General features: G+C 34.6%; 1 protein-coding gene across 1 annotated transcript in view; it reads right to left on the bottom strand.

Annotated features, from left to right (window-relative positions):
• LOC129956841 (uncharacterized) overlaps nucleotides 1–22381 on the bottom strand; it is a 201370-nt gene that overhangs the window by 19418 nt on the left and 159571 nt on the right. Inside the window, exons 21-22 of the mRNA XM_056068796.1 lie at nucleotides 15163–15570; nucleotides 12742–12954 (exon numbers count right to left, since the gene is read on the bottom strand). Of these exons, the coding sequence (XP_055924771.1) occupies nucleotides 12742–12954; nucleotides 15163–15570 (621 nt within the window). The remainder of the gene's footprint in view (nucleotides 1–12741; nucleotides 12955–15162; nucleotides 15571–22381) is intronic.

The raw sequence follows: 22381 nt of genomic DNA, 5'->3' as shown, positions 1-22381 counted from the left end.
CTTGAAGCTCCCAACAATAACTGAATTCAACTTTAATAAAAATATAGACAAAAGCAACAATCCTAAAATAAAGTAAATACCAGTTTATAACCCGCTAATCCCAAGAAAAAAAGATGAGCAAAGAGTCAGCTTCACCGGCAATAAACATCTATTAGATATGCCCCACCCCAACTCTTTTTCTTCTTCTCTCACTCACAGTAAGATAAATAAAACGGCACAGACTGACCTCCTAGGCCCGAACAAGTCTTGATGGCACCTTCGAAATGGCGACGACAAAATCCCAGTTAGGTAATATAATTGTTAATAGTATTTTTTTTCCCCCTACAGGTTTTTCCTTTCTGGTTATTCTCTGTTTAAACGGAATCGGAACTTTTGCGCTCGGTAAATCATTCCCTACCCCTGTTGCTGTCATAGGTTTACTGGGATTTGGACCTTTGGCAAGAAAACTTGGCGCGGATGACGGTTTTTAGTTTTCCATAGCTGCATTTCCGGTCGGGTTTATTGGTAATAATGGAATGGCGATAATTTTTGTAAAAATTTTATTTGATCTTTCATTTATGAGATCTTGTACATACATTTATCTTATCATTTATCTTATTATTATTAATAAGAGCCTTGTTCATTGCTCCGAAAAATTAATATATATGAATTTTCCCAGAAAATTAATCTACATATTTTTATCACTCAAAATTTAATAAAATAATTAAATAAAACGCCAAAATGATGCACTGCTTTGAATGGTTCCTGAGAGGAGAGATCTAAGTGCTAAGTGTAAATATATTCATGTCTCAAAACAATTTGTTAAATAAGATTCAAAGGTTAATGTAAAAGGATAAACATGTAAACGGATTACAAAGGGTAATTGAAAGGACCTATGAAAAAATTTAAAATTCTTAATTCATCGGAGCTTTTATTGACTCCAGTAACATAAATTGTAATTGTTTAGTTCATTTAGACCATTTTGTTAGTAGATGCGTGCCCCTGATTAAAATTGACTGATGGGCGCTGATTACAGTGACTATCCAATAGATATATAAATCCTGTTTACCTTAAATTTAATTGTTTGATTTAATTAATAATATAGATATTGTAAAAGTTCATAGAAATCTTTTCGCTTCATACAGACACTAGCTGAAATTTACACTTTTATATATTTAATTTACAATAATTTGATTTATGTTTTTAATTTTAACTTCTTTCAATGTGATGGCAACAGGTGGATAACAGCTAATTTTTTTTTCATTGACGTGCTCATGCAGATTAAATTTTATTTTTATTTTGTGCGAAGTACATTGTTGAAAAATATGGTTAAAATGTTTCTTTAAAAACAAGTTAAAAATCGAAACTTAATTTGTAGATTAAAGCATTGGTATCATTAAAAAGATAATTTTTTTAGCTTTATCTTGATGCAAAAATCAATTTTGTGTTTTAATATTTTCGGAAGTTATAGCGTTGTAATATTTAGAAAGTGTATCCATTTTTAAATCTTGTTACTTCTTAATGTAACAAATTATTGTATGTATAAGGGTCAATGTCAGTGAAATGAATTAATATTAGATAAGTATATTATCTGTAATGCTCATAAACAATGCTGATTGAGAAAGTTTTCGTATTAGTTGAAATTTAAACACTTTCGTTTTTCAAGTTCCCATTTTTTGTTGAGATTACTGAAAATTAAAAAAGATGCATTGCGCAAAAAGCAGAATAGTATACGGTTTTAAGAACAATAGTAAATGTTACATGTCCAATAGAATTTGAAGTTAAATATGCTCTTGTGAGTAAGCAATCAATGACAAGTTAAGTAAACTTCAGCAACCATAAATCTGAATTATAAAACTAAGTTGGCCATTGCTTTCATAAAAACTTTTAAAAAAATGCTTTTTAATATGTATTAGCATTTGTGTAATAATATATTTTGCAACTATTTTTCTTCAATTCATGGTTATATAGGAGTAATCATAATTTCTATTTTGAAAAAAGCAACATTACTACCAAGTTATTCAATGAATCTCTCAAAACTTTTTTTTAATTTTAATTACATACAAATGAACAAAAAATGCTGTTAAGCTTTCAGAAATGCGGAACAATCTTGACTATGCTGAATGTCAGAGAGATAAATGTTTGCAGTTAGTTTATTTTTTATTTATTTTTGTTAAATGTAAGTGACCATATTATGCATATTGTGAATGCATATTAAAAAAAGAATTATTTAGAAATTATATTCATTTTTTTTAAATTCACCTTTTTATTATTTTTTTATGTATAAGTAAAAATTATAACAATTCCTAGATGAATATTCAGTCTGAAATATTCCAGAACTTTAATACGAAATAACGAAATATACAAAAATTCAATTTAATTTAGTTCGTTTCTTTTTCAATTAAACCTATTTAATATTTTTTTAATAAATAATTTACTTATAAAATTCGAAAAAAAATTAGGGACATTTTATTAAAATTCGCTGTTAGTACTAAAACTATTGAGAGAAAGGATTGAGCCATTCTTTTGGGATGAATCCGAGGTCTTACAATTTCATAGGCACATAGATGTTGGCCGATTCTTCTGGATTGAAAAATTAATAAAAGCAATTATTGATAAAAATAAAATCGTGTCAAACGAAATACTATAAACATTGAATTACTCCTTCTAAATTACAGAATTCGGAAATGTTAATTAACAGAATTATAGAGAGCAAGTAAATGTCCCAAAATCGAAGTGCTTCAATAATTAATCAGTGATGAGTTCTATGTTCTAAGAGCCCTTCTAACATTCACGCGGAACTCAGTATGATTTTCTGTGCAAGCAGAGAAAATCTAAAATATCCAACTCAAAGAGTATTTTTTCCAAACAAGTTTGGGTGACTCATTAACCCCACCAAACCCCTCTCGTGATGTACAAAGACGGCAACGGCAACGTCGTGATGTTTCGGAGTTCCGCGATGTGACAAAGTGGTCACGAGCACCTCCACATCATAATTTGGAATAGATACTTTAATTTGTTAGTTTAGGGAAAAGTTAAATTTAATTGAACTAGTTTGGACGAGCGCAATAAAGCTCTAACGTCATGAAATTTGGTATTTAATTCATATTATTATTATTTTGATACAATTAATTAATTTAAAAATAATATTTATATTATTTATGGGGTAAAATAGAAACTTTAGTGGAATTACGTTGCACGTGCCTTAACTATTGGGGCTTTTTTGGAACTAAACTTTCTGAAGGAAAAATTTCAAGGAATTTCACGCGTGTAGCTCATCGTAGCTATCTGAGGCCAAAACAAATAATTTTGATAAATTTAATCCACCAGATTGGTAACAGAGTTAATTAATTCTCAGTTTTTTAACTGAGGGGAAATTTATATAGACATTGTCTATTGCAGCTCTAGGTCTTTTCCTAGAGCTGGGTACTGCAGGATCATAAGCAGGTAGATTAAGTAACTTGTTACGAATCTGGGGCAGTTTTTCGAAGAAATTTATTGATGTTCTTCTAATAAATTCCGAAACAGGTTCAATTTTGAGATCGTCATGTAAGATCTTTCTCCTGATATACCAGGGGGCGTCAACAATCTTCATCAGGTGCCTATTTTGAAAAACTTGCAACCTCTTAATGTTTGTGGCTGATGTCGCCCCCCATATTTGGGAGCCGTACATCATTATTGGTCTTAAAATAGCTTTGTAGAGCAGAAGCTTGAGCCTAATCGATGGCTTACTCCTAGGAGAAATTAAGCTGTTGAGTTTAACACTCGTTCTAGTAGCTTTGGTGAGGGCTGCTTTAATATGACTATTAAAGCTTAATTTTGCGTCTAAAATTAACCCTAAGTATTTGTATTCATTTACAAAGGGGACGGGTTGGCCGAAAATTTGGATAGGGGCTAGGTCAGGCATATTTACTTTTTTAGTAAACAGGAGGCACGCGCATTTACTTGGGTTGACTTTTATTTTCCAGCCGATGAGCCAGCACTGCAAAATGGTCATGTACTGTTGAATGTTTGATATGACTATGTTTGGGTCCCTATGCTGTGTAAGAATGGCGGTATCGTCTGCAAAAATTGCTAAGTGACAATTGCTAGCTCTAGGTAGATCGTTAACGTAAATGTTAAAAAGAGTTGGAGAGAGTAAACTTCCTTGCGCACAACCGCTTCGGATTGGTCTGGGGGAAGAAATTACATCATTAACTCGTACCCGAAAATTACGAGAAAGTAGGTACGAGCGTAAAATTTTGACAAATTGCGCCGAAAATCCAAGTCGCATGCACTTGAATAAAAGCCCTTCGTGCCAAATTTTGTCAAAGGCCTTGGCTACGTCCAGAAAAAGTGCACCTGTGGTTTGGGACTTCTCAAAGCCACTGTGAATCAATTCTGTAACACGAATTAGCTGGTGATTCGTCGACAGGTTTTTACGAAATCCGAATTGCTCGGAAATTAAAATATTTTTGTCGCTGAGAAATTGATTCAGGCGTTTGAGGAGCACAGATTCGTACACTTTGCTCAAGCTACTAAGTAGCGAGATGGGACGGAAATTTTGAGGTAAAGTCAAATCAGAGTTTGGTTTTGGAATAGGGACAACCACAGCTGTTTTCCAGCAATCGGGAAAATAACACAATTCCATTAATTTATTTATTAAAAAAGTTAAGTATAAAATAAATCTAAAAGGGAGGTTTTTAATCATGCGATTTGTAATTAAATCCAATCCTGGCGATTTATTCGGCTTAAGGTTATTCATGAATTCCATGATTTCCGTGGGCCGAACGGGCTGCAGGTTGTTTACGTGTTGTTGCGATAAGAAGCTCTCCAGCTGATCTGTGACGAATTGAGTCAGTAAGGGGTTCGCCAGCCACGCGTCCGCGTGGGGGGCAAACTGGTCCTGTAGGCTATCTGCCAAAGTTTCCGCCTTTTCAATGGGAGCTAGAGCGAGTTCCCCCGTCCCCCCTCTGAGGGGGGGAATCGGGGAGAATGGTTTTCTGATAAAGGAGGAGCGGCGCCAGAGGCCTTTTGTGTCTAGGTTCTCTAATTGACTAGCTCGCTGTTGCTCGAAGTGACCTACTTTTAACCCTTTGATCTCATCCTGGGTTCTGCGAAGTTCCGTTCTCACTTGAGGGTCGCGAGAACGTTGCCAAATTCTTCGCAGGTAATTTCGCAGTTTAATTTTGGTTTGGATTTCGAAAGGAAGCTTTTCTGGAGGTTTATTAAATTTTGGTTTTGAGGCTTCTGCGAGCGCCTCCGTTAGAGTTTTTCCTAGACTTCCAACTGCAATTTCTGCGTCATCATTGCTATGAATTTTGAAGGGAGGGAGGGGTTTTAAATTTAAAATATGCCGAAAGTTCTCCCAGTTGGTGGAGAAATGTGCTGGTGAATTTAGAGAAAAGGTTCCAGTATCAAAAGTCAAAACTACTGGAAGATGATCAGAATCTAAACAATTTAGCACTCTAATTTGAGAGTGGAAAGGAATTAGCTTTAATATTGCGAAATCTATGACGGAGTCATTTGAGCTAACTTGATTAATGTGGGTTGGAGAGTGGGGCGCCAAAACATTGACTCCGTCCTGCGTTGCAAGAAAATTAAACAACTGCATTCCATACCTAGTTGATTTATAATTATTCCAGGCGATATGACCTGCGTTCATATCGCCCGCAATGATGACGTTTGGGCCTAAATTTAAAAGTTTTTCTAAATCCTCCAGAGGGAACATGTACGAACTCCCAGATCGTACATATGCTGACACAATTTTGAGAGGGGGGATATTTCCTAATTTAACCTCAATAATTGTCGCGTCTATCCTCTCTAAAACGGGAGTGGGGATGACGTGATGTTCAATTATTGATTTCACATAAATACAAGTGCCTCCATGATTGCCTGGCCGATTATTATTATTTCCGGATCTATCTGTTTTATAGATCCGGTAATTAGCGATTAGGGGTGTGAACTCCGGGGGGAGTCGGGTCTCTTGTACCAAAAACACATCAAGATTTTGCTCTGAAACAAAGTCTCTTACTTCCGCGATCTTGTTACGCAAGCTATTTGCGTTCCAAGTGCAGACCTTAAGATTATGCAAGTTTATTATGTTGTTACGATTGAATGTTAACGTTGGGGACCGTAACTAAGACTGACGTATTCTTGGAAAAGAAAATACGCCATATCAGCACCGTGGGATGCAGCACGAATTGCTGGTAATGCCTTTCTAAAGGCTTCGAGTAGAAGAGGTGGTTCACACCAATCTTCTCTCATTACTGTAGCTAGGCCAGAAAAAATGTCGGTGAACATTTTAGAATTTTTAGCATCCGCTGGGACCGACTGATTTGGAATAGAGGTTTTAGCAACTGATGGAGTTGTTTCGCTCTCCACTGGGGTCTCTAATGGAGGAAATTCTGACTCTGAATTTGTCAGAATTTGTGAGAATGACACATTTCCTTCCACTTTCCTGAAATTTTTAGGAGGTCGATGCGTCCTGGGTACATCCCATATGGATTTTTTGGAGGGGTGATTTTTAAGGAAATTAGTAGTGGTGTTATTTCTACCACTTTGTCTAGGGAAGCGGGGACATTGGCGCCAGTTCGCTGCATGCTCACCTGCACAATTTGCACACGTAAGTTTATCCTCATAGGCTAAAGTACATTCCTTAGCCCTGTGAGGTCCTGCACACTTGACACATTTAATTGGTAATTTGCATGCTTCAGAGCTGTGGAAGAAGCCCTGACACCGCCAGCATTGAGATGGCCCCTTCCTTCCTCTGTATCGCTCCACTGAAATTTTCGTACGGCAACGGCAACGTCGTGATGTTTCGGAGTTCCGCGATGTGACAAAGTGGTCACGAGCACCTCCACATCATAATTTGGAATAGATACTTTAATTTGTTAGTTTAGGGAAAGTTAAATTTAATTGAACTAGTTTAGACGAGCGCAGTAAAGCTCTAACGTCATGAAATTTGGTAATTAATTTAATTTATACATATTTTTCAATATTTGATCTAATTTAATTAATTAAAATAATAAAAAAGATTATTTATGGGGTAAATAGATAATTTTAATGGATTTACGTTGCACGTGCCTTTTTCCTATGGGGGACTGATCATAACTGGGCTGAATAAAAATTACAGAAAATTTTCACGCGTGTAGCACATCGTAGCTATCTAGGGCCTAAACAGTAATAATTTTGAGAATTTTAAGCCACCAAATTGGCAACAGAGTTACGATGTCCTCAGCTTTTTTACGGCTGGGAAATTAATGTAAACATTATCAATTGCAGCTCTAGGTCTTTTCCTAGAGCTGGGTAAAGCAGGATCGTATGCAGGTAGATTTAGTAACTCGTTGCGAATCTGGGGTAATTTTTCAAAGAACTTAATTGACGTTCTTTTAATAAATTCCGAAACAGGTTCAATTTTGAGGTCGTTATGTATTATTTTTCCTCTGACGTACCAGGGTGCGTTAACTATTTTCCTCAGTTGTCTGTTTTGAAAAACTTGCAACCTCTTGATGTTAGTGGCTGATGTCGCCCCCCATATTTGGGAGCCGTACATCAATATTGGTCTTAAAATGGCTTTGTAGAGCAGAAGCTTGAGCCTAATCGATAGCTGGCTCCATGGAGCAATTAAGCTGTTGAGTTTACAACTCATTTTGGTAGCTTTGGAGAGGGCTGCTTTAATATGACTATTAAAGCTTAATTTTGCGTCTAAAACTAACCCTAAGTATTTGTATTCATTTACAAAGGGGACGGGTTGGCCGAATATTTGGATTGGGGCTAGGTCAGGCATATTCACTTTTTTAGTAAATAGGAGGCACGCGCATTTACTTGGGTTGACTTTTATTTTCCAGCCGATGAGCCAGCACTGCAAAATGGTCATGTACTGTTGAATGTTTGCTATGACTATGTTTGGATCTCTATGCTGTGTAAGAATGGCGGTATCGTCTGCAAAAATTGCTAAGTGACAATTGCTAGCTCTAGGTAGATCGTTAACGTAAATGTTAAAAAGAGTTGGAGAGAGTAAACTTCCTTGCGCACAACCGCTTCGGATTGGTCTGGGGGAAGAAATTACATCATTAACTCGTACCCGAAAATTACGAGAAAGTAGGTACGAGCGTAAAATTTTGACAAATTGCGCCGAAAATCCAAGTCGCATGCACTTGAATAAAAGCCCTTCGTGCCAAATTTTATCAAAGGCCTTGGCTACGTCCAGAAAAAGTGCACCTGTGGTTTGGGACTTCACAAAGCCACTGTGAATCAATTCTGTAACACGAATTAGCTGGTGATTCGTCGACAGATTTTTACGAAATCCGAATTGCTCGGAAATTAAAATATTATTGTCGCTGAGAAATTGATTCAGGCGTTTGAGAAGCACAGATTCGTACACTTTGCTCAAGCTACTAAGTAGCGAGATGGGACGGAAATTTTGAGGTAAAGTCAAATCAGAGTTTGGTTTTGGAATAGGGACAACCACAGCTGTTTTCCAGCAATCGGGGAAATAACAAAGTTCCATTAATTTATTTATTAAAAAAGTTAAATATAAAATAAATCTAAAAGGAAGGTTTTTAATCATGCGATTTGTAATTAAATCCAATCCTGGCGATTTATTCGGCTTGAGGTTATTCATGAATTCCATGATTTCCGTGGGCCGAACGGGGTGAAGGTCGTTTACGTGTTGTTGCGATAAGAAGCTCTCCAGCTGATCTGTGACGAATTGAGTCAGTGGGGGGTTCGCCAGCCACGCGTCCGCGTGGGGGGCGAACTGGTCCTGTAGGCTATCTGCCAAAGTTTCCGCCTTCTCAATGGGAGCAAGTGCGAGTTCCCCCGTCCCCCCTCTTAGGGGGGGGATCGGGGAGAATGGTTTTCTAAGGAAGGAAGAGCGACGCCAGAGGCCGCGTGTGTCAAGGTCTTCTAATTGACTCGCTCGCAGTTGCTCGAAGTGACCTACTTTTAACCCTTTGATCTCATCCTGGATTCTGCAAAGTTCCGTTCTCACTTGAGGATCGCGAGAACGTTGCCAAATTCTTCGCAGGTAATTTCGCAGTTTAATTTTGGTTTGGATTTCGAAAGGAAGCTTTTCTGGAGGTTTGTTAAATTTTGGTTTTGAGGCTTCTGCGAGCGCCTCCGTGAGAATTTTTCCTAGACTTCCAACTGCAAATTCAGCGTCATCATTGCTCTCAATTTTGAAGGGGGGAAGGGGTTTTGAATTTAAAATATGCCGAAAGTTCTCCCAGTTGGTGGAGAATTGTGCTGGTGAATTTAGAGAAAAGGTTCCAGTATTAAAAGTCAAAACTACTGGAAGATGATCTGATTCTAAACAATTTAGCACTCTAATTTGAGAGTGGAAAGGAATTCGCTTTAATATTGCGAAATCTATGACGGAATCATTAGAGCTAACTTGATTAATGTGGGTTGGAGAGTGGGGCGCCAAAACATTGATTCCGTCCTGCGTTGCAAGATAATTATACAACTGCATACCATATCTAGTTGATTTATAGTTGTTCCAAGCGATATGACCTGCGTTCATATCGCCCGCAATGATGACGTTAGGGCCTAAATTTAAAAGTTTTTTCAAATCCTCCAGAGGGAATCTGTACGAACTCCCAGATCGTACATATGCTGACACAATTTTGAGAGGGGGGAGATTTCCTAACTTAACCTCAATAATTGTCGCGTCCATCCTCTCTAAAACGGGAGTGGGGATGACGTGATGTTCAATTATTGATTTCACATAAATACAGGTGCCTCCGTATATGCGCTGACGATTAATACTATCTCCGGATCTATTTGTTTTATAAATCCGGTAATTAGCGATTAGGGGTGTGCACTCCGGTGGGAGTTGGGTCTCTTGTACCAACAACACATCAAGATTTTGCTCTAGAACAAAGTCTCTAACTTCAGCGATCTTGTTACGCAAGCTATTTGCGTTCCAAGTGCAGACCTTAAGATTATGCAAGTTTACTGAGTTGTAACGATTGAATTTTATTTTTGGGGACCGCAACTAAGTTTGACGTACTCTTGGAAGAGAAAATACGCCATATCAGCACCGTGGGATGCAGCACGAATTGCTGGTAATGCCTTTCTAAAGGCTTCGAGTAGAAGAGGTGGTTCACACCATTCTTCTCTCATTACTGTAGCTAGGCCAGAAAAGATGTCGGTAAAAATTTTGGATTTATTTGCATCCGCTGGGACCGACTGTTTTTGAATAGGCTCTACGACAACTGGGGAAGCGGGTTCTCGCTCCACTGATACATCTAAAGAGGGAAAATCTTCTTGGTTTGTCAAAATATTTGAGAACGACACTTTTTCTTCGACTTTTCTGTAATTTTTTAGAGGTCGATGCGTCCTGGGGGGATCCCAGATGGGTCGATTGGTAGGGTGGTTTTTAAGGAAATTACTGGTGGCGGGATTTCGTCCACCTGATTTAGGGAATCGTGGACACTGGCGCCAGTTCGCCGCATGGTCACCTGCACAGTTAGCACATTTTAGTTTATCCTCAAAGGCTAAAGGACAATCTTTAGCTCGATGAGGTCCTGCACATTTTACGCATTTCACAGGAAGCTTGCATGCTTCGGAACTGTGAAAAAATCCCTGACACCGCCAGCATTGAGAGGGCCCCTTTCTACCTCTGTAACGCTCTACTGAAATCTTGGTGCCAAACATTTCAGTCAGAGTGTACACCGTTTCTGACAGAGGGCCGTTTGCGATTTGCGCATAAAACAACGGCATCGGAGATTTGGTTTGAAATTTTGACAGTTGAGTAATACTGACAACTGTAAAGCCTTCTCTTTCTAAATCCTCTTTAATTTCCTCAATAGGTGTGCAGGAGGGAAGACCTCGAATAACGACCTTTATGGGCCTGTCAGTTCTTAACATGAAGGTCTTAAACTCAGCACCCTGAGCTTCGAGAAGTCTAGAGAGGCGTCGGTGCTCCTCATCTGTATCTACTGTTAATTTTAAAAACTTGCTACTCATGCTGGACTTTAAAGAAGGGGCCTCTAATCTACAGATATTAAGCATGACTTTAAAGTCTGCTTTAGGAGTAACGAAGAAGGGCGGGACTCTTCTCCGTTTTGGTTGTGCAGGTGCCTGCTCAGCATCGACCTCGTCTAATGCAACCTCTTCGATGCCTTCTGGTTGTTTATTAATTTTTATTTCACAATTTTCATTTAATTTTAAGTTTTTCACTTTCCTGACGAGGTGGGCTGCAGGAGCAATGAATCCATCCTCGTCAGCGGTTCTCTTTTTGTTAACTTTAAGTTCCTTTTGATTAATTTTTACAAGGTCTATTTTCCTTTTTGGGGTTTGATTTATATTTAATTTTTTATCATTGGCTGTTTCTTTATCCAATTTAGTTTTATTTTCAGAGGTTGCATTAGCCTCTCTGAATTTTTCGCAGATTTTGTTTACCTCCTTAATACTAGGAGGGAGCTTAAAGAGGGGGATTCCTAATTTTAGCAACAAGGTATTTAAAATGCCACTCACCCTGGCAACTTCAGCCCGCATTTGCTTGGACTCCTCTGAATCTTCCTTGTGGCATCTTAGGGCCTGCGCCCAGCTTCCCATTGTGTTTCTTGTGGTTATCGCTTGTATAATATCCACATGATGGGTGAAGATAAACTCCTCTGACACCTGCACCGATGAGGGTGAGACTGGCCTCGGGGCGTTCTCCATAACTGGCGGTAGACTTTTCTCTTTCTTTTCCTGTGGATCCGCATCACTCTTCTCTTCATGGATCTCCATTTCCTCCTCAGAGGAAGAGCATGATGAGCCGGATTGCTCCGTTCCGCTTTGGCCCTGACAAGGGCTAGTCCGGGAATCCGCTCCTCTCCTCCTTCGTCTTCTATTTCTCGCCTTTTCACCCGTAAGCAGCTCCTGCTCCGCCGATGGCGGAGCAGCTTCCACACACGTCCTATCCATTCGGATACCAAGTCGAGAATCTCTCGAAATTTTCGTGATGTACAAAGACAGTGACCTCTTCAGAGAGTAAGGGAAAGTTTTATTGGTTAATCGTTTTATTGGGGGTGGTTGATGGGTCAGTTGACCGCACAGTTTGGCGTACATTGTAAAATCGCCAAATCTTACATGCAAAGATAAAGTTTATAATGTGGTAGTCTTTCTTGACACTTGAGCGGAAAGGGGGAAATTTATCGAGCGCAAGTGACATAGAAGCGTTTAAACAACTCATGAGTAAAGGCACTTCACTTTAGTGACTTAACAGCGGTCTAGTAAAAACTTAATTCCCATAATTATCATCATATTCCTCAGCTCTCAGTCGTAAAACTGACTTATTTCTGTATGTTTGATCTACACTTAGCTTGTTCTATTATTTTATAATACTGAGTGGAGCTCAGATTCAGTCAATAATAATAATTTTTATTTTCTGAAATACAAATTACGATTTTAAATAACTGTTGTAGAAAATAATTTGCATTAGGTTTTTTTAACGATGCTGTAAGTTGCCTCGTTGAAAGCTCGAACTGTCTTTTTTTATACCAGTATCTTGTGTTGTGTTCGATGTTCATGCCAACAAAATATTGTACAAAAAATGTTTATTACTGTAAGATGTATCACTTTTCTCAGTTTCTAGAATTTAGTACTTTCGTATACACTTGAAACAAACAAATATACTTGTAACGACTATTATTTAACTTTTGGAGATTAACTATTTCAGTGAGTGATGGGGCAGATTCTCATAGTTTTCTACCTAATGCGAATATGAATCGATGCTATAATGGAATTTAAATCGCGAATTTTGATTTTTCGCCAAAAACTGTTTCTTACCAACGGTGAGATCGCATCGAGCATCGCATGGTGGCTCGCAGACTCCATATTCAACATTGAAATGCAGCCCTTCCGGACATTTTATTGGATATGCCCGGCCCTCTGTGCACATATAATATGACGAGCAGTCATCTTCGGACGGGTAGAGACCATCTCTTGCAATGCAGATGGGTGAACCGGAGATTTCCGACGGTGGACGTGGCGTATTGCAACCTAAATAAGGGATTTAATTAAAAACAGTTTACAAAAATCCTTTTTATGTATTGAGCATTAGAATTTTAATTTTTTTTTCACTTTAAATATTTTTTCACTATTTGAGATTGAGAAAAGTGTCCTTCTAATTCACTCTCTTCTAATGACGGGAATTCAAATATACAAAACTTTAAACCTATAATGCACAAAGAAGTGGGTAAGAATCAATTATAAATTCCATTTACAGAAATAGGATACCAAATTAAATAAAAATGTCAAAAACTAATCAGTGACAATTTTCAATAATAATGTTTTTAAATTTTATTAGTTTCTGGCCATTTGAAATCATAGATGGCTTGAAGAAAAAAAAATTATATAAAGCTTTAGAACTAATGGAGAGGCTTCCCTATTTAAGCAATACATGTTTCTATTTGTATGTACGATTTTTAAAATTGAGGGAAGTTACGATTTAATAACTTTCCACATTTGATGAAATGATTTCTTGAGAGATTCATGTTTTACTTTAAAGTAACTCACTGAAATCCAAAATGTTTTAAAAAAATAATAAGAATATGAAACTTTGCTTAATAATTATGTTGAGAAAATTAAAGTATGTATATAAAGGCTTAGCAAATTTTCAACGTATTGAGGCAGACATTTTTTGGTTCTCGGGTAAACAAACAAACAAACAAAAAACCCTATTCTATAAAGAAATAAAAATAAAATGTTTGTTTAATGCCTGACTGAGAGGAAGAAGCGCTCCATCATCAAATAAAATTTGCGTTCATGAGATCACCCCAAATGTTGCCTTTAGTTTCCTTAGTTTTTCTAACTTCATTTTTTAGTTAATAATGATCACTGATATAGTATTGATTAAAAATTAAGGTTTACAATAGTAAATAATTAGCAGCTAATATAAAGACAAATGATTGCGACTTATTAATGTATGTAGTTTTATGAAATATTACTTTTAGAAATATATTAGTATTGCAAATACGAGCAATTATTCAAGCATTTTCCACCGGTATAGAAATCACAAACGCCTGTTAATGAATAATTTAAATTCAGAAACGACCCAAAGAAACATAAATTTGTTGTAATTACTATCCTAATTCTCTAAAAACATTCTTAAATATCTCCCACATAATAAAAAAATGATAGTTAAGATATATTTATATCCAAATTTTGAAAATTATTGCAAAATGTTCTTATTTTTTGAAATACCATTTAACTTACTTATTTGCATTTAAGAATGTTCTTCAATGAATGGTTGCAAAGCAGTAGAATTAGCTGAGCAACTTGATCGGGGGGCACTTAGAATGGAAATAAGAATTTAACATTTTTTTTTATTTGTGAGGACTTGACAGAAGTTGAGGGGCGAAATTTCACTGAATATCTTAATGTGGAAAAAAATTTGGTTCATTTTTTGCACTTGTGAAAAGAGCATTAAAATAACAATATCCTAATCAAATAGCTCTAATTTAATATTAAACTATGATGTTAATCGAACAAGTAACTCTACAATTTTATAAAAGGAATGCTTCCGTAAAACATCTGCAATAAAAAAAAAACTATGTTTTTAATTTTCTGTATCAGAGACATAGAAAGTATGGTCATTCGTTAAAGTATTCTACGGTGATTTTTTTTTTTTGTTTTTTGTGATTTACATCTGAATGAAACAATGAAATGCATTTTTGGATACATGACCATTTGTCTGTGAACGCAATGCAGCGAACAAGAAGGATCAAATTTAATGCGAGATCTTTACACCGAAACTATAGATTTTTGTCCCATTTTAGCATTCCACCAGTAGAAAGTCAATCCATAAAGTGTCATGTTATCCCATCACGGTAACTCAGAAGCCCAACTAGCTAGATGGATGAAGTTAAAAATATTTTATCATTAAAACATGAGATGTATTTGAAATGTTCGACCAACAGTTAGCTTGTCAATCAGTGGATATATGAATGCAATAATTTAAAAAGGCAGCTACCTAGATAAATAAAATTTAGTATGTACTGTTGACTTGAAAATTATACATTTATAACTGATTTTTGACCCAGTTAATCAAATGGAAGATTTGCAATATGTTTGATTCTCTTCACTGTACTAAGGAATTACCAGAAAATGTTCCACACTGAATTACATTCGCGAGAAAGTCTAGTACACTTTTGCCCAAAAACAGAAACATGCTATTGATTAAAAATATCACATTATGTATTTCTTTACTTAATGTCTTGTCGCAGTTTGCATCGCATGGATCCACACATTTTCTTTCAGAAGTTTTGAAATGCTCATTTTCAGAACAATATTCTAAGAAGGATTGTCCATTGACACATCTGTAGAATGCTGCACATAGAGTAGGATGAGGATAGATTCCATTTTGGGATGGACAGGAAGGCGATGTTTGCGGACAGGTCACTCTCTCGGCAATGTCACAGTTGCTGTCAAGGTGGTTAAACAGAAGGCCTTCTGCGCACTGACCCTTGTGCAGATAACCATCTAGACATAGTGTGTATCTCGAGCAATCAGTCTTGTTCGGGTAGAAGCAGCATTCACAATCACAGGTTTGGTTTACAATGATATCCTTCTCGTTGGGTTGGATTATTTCAGAAGTAGGCATAATTGGTGATTCACCTACAAATACAAAGAAAAATGTCTTGTTAGAATATTAAAAAGTATAAAATTGTTTTTTCCTCATCAAACACAGACATCAAAGAAAAAAATCACAAAAATAGATGCTGGCAGTAATGCCAAGTAAATTAGAATTTGGATAGCATATATATGATAATTTAATTTATAATGAATTTTTCAAATTTTTTTTCTTATGATATTGAGTATAACTATATTTTTTCATTGGTTTTGGTTTCACAGCCTTATACTTTTACAATCCTGTTTTGATTTTCATAGTTTTCATAAATAATTATTTCTAACAATTCATAATAATTATTTCATAATTTCATAATAATTTCTCTATTTTAGCATTTAGTTAGCATCTTTTTGTTTCAGAGAGTATTTGCGTAACTTTTTTAATTTTTACTATTTCCTGTGTTTTGAATTTAATATAGGAATTAATTATTTTATTGAAATCTAGTAAAAATTTTATTCAAATTCATTACATAGGGAATCAAAATTAATTCAAAATAATTTATTATGTGATAATTAAGTACTAAAAATACCATAATAATCTAATGTCATCGGAAAAATACAAAACTAGCATTCTAGTTTATCAATCAGTGAATGAAAAAAAGAGGATTAGTCCAACTCGCATGAGACAGTTTTTGTTCTGACCACTGTAACTGTTCTGAATTTTGTATGGCAGTATAATTAATCCTCAGCTTGGTTTAATAATGTCATCAAATTTCAACATTCCACTTTGGTAGTTATATCAAGATGTCCTTCGTGGCAAATCAAGGACATTTCTCACGCGTTGGTTCATCAGAGATTTCTTGATTCGGTTATTCACGATCACTCCGAGCCATTTCATTTTTTCGGCATGCGTTCCCGATTGTCGAAGAAAAAAATATTTTGTGTAAATTTTAAACGATTTCTTTTCCTCCTTTATAACGATTTAATGCTTTTCTTTATACAAATTCTTTCATAAGTTCACCAAAATGTCTGCTATCAGGAATGCATTGTCCGGTGGTATTGGAAAGGACTTGCTTGAGATGTTACAAGAATATTGAGATAAGCAAATCAAAAATTAAAAAATAAATTCATAGTGCAATTATTCTTCTGACCGAATTTTTACAAGCAAAGTGTTAAAACACTATAATTAAAAAAAAAAGTTTAAGGATCATAGTTGCTGAGCCAAATTGTTGATGAAAAAAAGCGCTGCTATTGCATTGAGACAGCTTACTGAAAAATAAATAGTATAAGCAGACACTAAATTCATGACATATTTAGTGAAATGAAAAAAGAGCGAATTATTTCAGAGAAAACAAAAAAAGTGAAAGATAGAAATAGAAAATCCTTGAATTCTATTGAAACTAATGGAGTAATGGTCCAGGTGAAACTCTACTATTGAACAAAGATTCTTAATTGTTTTATCATGTACTAAGCATTGATTTTTTAGTGATATTGAGATGTAGAGCTCAGTAAATAGTTTTCTGAATAACTAAAAACTGGACTTCTTCTCTTCTTGAGACTTACAACCCGCATCTACAAGGGTTAGGAGTCGAATCAAGATTTAACTAAGAACTTCACCAATCCTTAATCTTTGCAAACAAAACTATCAGATATCGAATTTCATCACGTTGTAAATTTTCTGGGATAGGTTAGAGGAAACAGGAGAGGGGAAAAGGGGAAACTAGTCATTTATATTTCCTAAATTGAATTCTTTATATTCCAATAAATGGAAAATATATAATTCTAATCAACAGAAACAACTGGAAACCAAATGAAGATGAAGAAGTTGAAGAGCTTTTAGATACAAGAGAATATGCAGTATTCAACTACCGGAACCCCCCCCCCCCATAATATACTAAAGAGTTGAACATATCTTTTATAATGAATGTATTCCTGATGGAGAAACAGATTGGCAAATCGTTCAAGCAAACTTTGAACAAAATGCAAGAAAATAATTATACAGATTAATTGATGAATTCTACAAATTTTGAGATTACAAGATTCAAAGATAAAGAAGAAACGATTGGAATATTTTGTGGAGAAGTTAAAAAAAATGCCATTTATTAGCTCAATTTTTCGATGCATGAATGTCTGTTGTGTTCTCAGTCATCTGAAGACTACCCGCCGATTATGATAATTTAATAGATCTTCTTTACAAAATGGATGATAAGAAGTTCATATTTACAAATATTGAAAGTCACATAAGTGAATCCAGGAATATAATGCAGAGGAAGAAAGATCAAGATAAGATGAAATGGCCGACGTTTATATCACTTTGCTAAACAGAACAGAGTTTTCAGTCTGAGGTAGAACCACTCTGAACTAGCCAGAAGAAATTAAAGATAAGGCTTCTTATCGGCAGTATTAAAAAAAATACTGCCGATAAGAAGCCTTAATTAAATTTAATTTTGTAAGTTTGGCAAAGAGCGAGGAAGGGCACAGTATCAAAAGACGGCATTACTACCGCAATGGGACTAAAGGCGGCAGAGAAATACTGAAATCGAAATCTTTGTTTTCAAGATCTTCAACAAACATTTTTCTATGACGATCAGAATCAATAGAGTCAATACTCTCTGCTACTGCAACAGATAAATAATTGGTGGATTCAGCTACAACATCGCAATTCTGTAAAGAGTGTTAATTGCACGACGGCTTCAAAGAGCTTATTCCACTTGTAGCTGAGTTCGGAGAAAACAGTTTGGTGAAGAAAAAATTCATGTGCATTGGTGGGGACTAGACAAATCTTTCCCTCTAAGAAAACTCTGGGGGGGGATTCTTATTTCTTATCCATAATTAATGATTTTTCAAGGTATATATTAAGAACTTATTTGTTAAAAATATATCTGATGTATTATTACTTTATTGAATACGAGGACAGTTCAGAGAAGGAAATAGCCCAAAATTTGATGCGAGTAAGAGCAGATAATGGAATCGAACTCTGTAACAAATCATTCGAAAACTATCTAAAAATCTTTAAAAATTTAAATGGAGAAAACTATTGTTGACACTCCAGAACAAAATGGTGTAGCAGTGAGATTTAACTTGACATTAATTCTGGATTTCAAGTAATGATAGTGTTCTAAATGCTAAATTCTAGGCTGAAGCTCTATAGGCTGTTGTGCGTATTCACAACAGATGCCAGCACAAACTCAAGAAAAAATGTCACTCCAGCGGAAATTTGGAGAGAAAGATAACCATCCTTTTATCACTTCAGTGTTTCTTAGGATCAATGATCTATATTTACTCATCAAATGTTAAATGTGATAAATTGAAAAACAAAACAGATATTGGTATTTTTGTAGGTTATCATAGGAAAACGATGGAATTTGGTTGTCGAAAGGGTGAGAAGTTATCGAAACAATCACAACAATCACACAAAATCTAGAGAATAAATGCTATTGTCAGATTTTAAATTTGCTTAACTAATTAGACGATCAAAATTCAAAGGGAAAAAAAAACACATATAGAAATTGAACTACGACTTAAAAACATTGATATCAGGAAGTGGAAAAAGATTTAAAAAAAAAAACCATGTAAGAAAGGTTCGCTTGTATTCTATTTTATCATCCTCGAATCGGAGAACATGTTTAACATCGAATAACGTCGTGATTAAATATTGCAATGAGAATAAACTTTATTATAAATCCAAACATTTAAATTTCAAATCTATCTTAAAAAGTTAATCTGTAATATCTCATAATTCAGACAATTTAGAAGAAAACTGACGAGTCTAACTAATCTCATGATATTTTTCAGAAAAACGTTTTAAAATGTGCAAATCTATGCAGAAACACTGTTAGAATCTCCAAAAGTTACTAAAATTATAGATTGCATTCAGTTAAATTTTGAATTGCGATTTACATTCATTTAAACGCGTTGAACATTAAAAAATAAACGTTTCAAATACTAGATAGGTAGTATTCGGCTGGCAAACTTCCTGGAATTCTTTTGGCAAATTAATATTCATAATTTTAATGTCAATATTAGGATGATGTCAATATTGTGACTTTTATTATTTATTTTCCGTTTATTATTGAACCGTTGTAACTTTTGACTATGAAAGTATTTAAAGAATAGTGCTATGAAGGCAATAATCCGAACCTCTCTCCTTTACAACGACGTTTATAATTATTCCGGAATATTCCAATTAATAATTCAATAATTGATAAGATAATACTTTTCATAGCCTGAATTTATTTTTACGATCCATTACCAACCTCAACCAAGTACTTTCTTTTTAAACTTTTAAATAAAAAATATCTTTTATTTTATAGAATATGGCAAATAAACTACCACAGTTATTAAATATTTTCAATTTGAAGTAATTCCTATTTCTATCTCCAGTTTTGTCTGGAAATCGGCTTTTACAAAACCAGGAATGACTGAATTTTATGTCACGAAAAAGAAATTTCTAAGAAACATACTTTAAAATGAATAAGGGTTGGTGGTTCAATAAAGTCGTGGAAACTATAGTTCTCACTTCAGTCTCTTGTTGAACTCATTTTTCGCTGATATTTATGCCACATGGAAAAGTTTGCGTAAGCGACAGGATCTGACAGAATTAACTTTTATCTGAACCTCAGACAACACAAACTATTACGAACCATCAAAATAAATTTTGATTTATTCAAGCTAGGGATCCTCAAAACTGTCGCAATCAATTGACCTCATCAACTTGTCAGACTTCCGAATAGCGTGTCGCCATTTTGGCATTTTGAGCATAATCGGCTAAAATGAGCATATTTATTGAAAATTCAACCACTGAAGATTCGAGACAAGTTTCTTTTTTCATCTTCGTAACCTCTCAACCTACTGAAAATAATTAAAATCAGATTCCTTCCTCAGCATCACATTAATTTTTTTTTATTCCTCGACGCCAGTTTACTTCTTTCTTTCAAAATTATTATTAATAAAAAATTTCTATACATGAAAAGTAAAGTGTATGTAAACCCCATAATAGATTCTTAAAAAATGACAATTATTAATTAAATTAAAATAACGAACATCATTGGCGGGATGAAACTTTACTGCGGATCTAGATTTAATATCACTTCAGGCCATATGATAAATTATTTCAAATGTATGAACAATACAGTTTTTATTATTATAAATGATTATTCCTAATTATCCCACAATGAAAATTATCAGATAGTTGAGAACACTATCCTACTTATCAGGATAAAATCCAAAAATAAAAATGGAATTTTATTCGTAACCGTTATATCCTACAGATCTTAAAAATATATAATATCGCAACTTTTGAAACAAATAACCGATGTGGGGAATGGATAGTAACACCTATGAAAGTTATGTCTTCAATTTTTTTTAAACACAGCTACAATTAAAACAAATAAACGTTAAGAAATAACATTAAAGAAAGCTGGGAAGGTTTGTTCGCCGTTCTCTAGAGTGTCCTAAAGAAGGCACATGCTTCCCAGCTCGCTGAGGTTTTACCCGTGAGCATGATAGTCACCGCTCTTCATTACTCCTTGTTCCCAATGTTCAATCCTTATATTGTTTAGTTCAAAATTTTTTAAATTATTTTCAATATGTAATTTAAAGAATTGAAAAGATATTTCATGAAAGACCAGCCGGATTTTAAAAACACAAAAATTTGAAAATAAAACTATTTGTAGTTATGAAAGTAGTTTTCGATTTGAAAAATTTGGCTCGACTATGAAAAGAATTATAACTTCTAAATGATCACAGAAAATTACTTTGTATTACTTATGAAGTTAAGTGAAAACTGATGGTATAGAAGAGCTGTAGAAACCAGAAAACAAAAAGAATTGCCATTGTAAATGCTTTTTGTTATTCGAAATAAAAGCATGATTCCAAAAGAGTTTTTTTTTTTTGTGTCTGTGTGTGTCTCGTATAAATGTTAAGTTTTGGATTCCCAGCTCAAGCTATCTATCCTCTGAATTTGACAAGCTTGAAAAAAACTCAATGGGCTCAAGTTAATTCTATGATTTGTGGAATTTTCTTATTATACAGGGTTCATAGGCTCGATAATGTAAAGAAATCAAGCACATTGTAAATTCTGAAATTTTACATTAGCTATCATTTCTGTTTTTCTGATTCTTCAAGTTAATTCATTATGAATAAACATTAAAACAATATCTTATAGGCTCCTAAGAAACTATTAAGTTTTCATGTGCGAAACGGGCTGAATAAAATTTTTTTTTCGATGAATTCATTGAAAGCTGCTGCATTCCAATTCTTTCATGAAGAGTAAATTATATTTCAATAATCTATTTTTGTCTTTTAACAGAAGAAATCAAAAGAATTTCCATAAAATGCAAGTTCAAATGAAACGGTAAATAATTTTCAGAAAGATTTCTTCCAACAGGAAATTTTAATTCATAAAGACAAAAGTCAAGGTTTTATTCATATTCTATATTTTTAAATCTCGAGGAATTCAGATGTTTAGCTTTGGCGAGTCAATTGATATTTCAACCCTTGAAATTGCAACAGCTATTAGCAAGTGAAAGCAGATAAAAAGAAAACATTTTTATAATATGCATAAAAGAGTTATTCTGTAGCAATATTAATACTTTTATCTAGCATATAATAAAAATTTGCAAGAAAAAATATTATTTTTACAATATTCATAACTCTTAAAAAAAAGCTGTATATCTGAATGGGATAAAATTTTTCATTTTATCTAAAATTACATTGCTACAGTTTCATTCATGCACACAAAGTTGATGTCATATTTATTTTAAAATTAAAAATTAATTAAATTACTATTATTAAACTTATTATTAATTAAATTACTAAAATTAAATTACTATTTAAATTTAGTACACAGGGTATACTG

This window comes from Argiope bruennichi, chromosome 11 (assembly GCF_947563725.1).
Source record: "Argiope bruennichi chromosome 11, qqArgBrue1.1, whole genome shotgun sequence".
NCBI lineage: Eukaryota > Metazoa > Arthropoda > Arachnida > Araneae > Araneidae > Argiope > Argiope bruennichi.
Note: the sequence above shows the minus strand (reverse complement) of the source record. Positions and strands in the feature narration are given on the sequence as shown.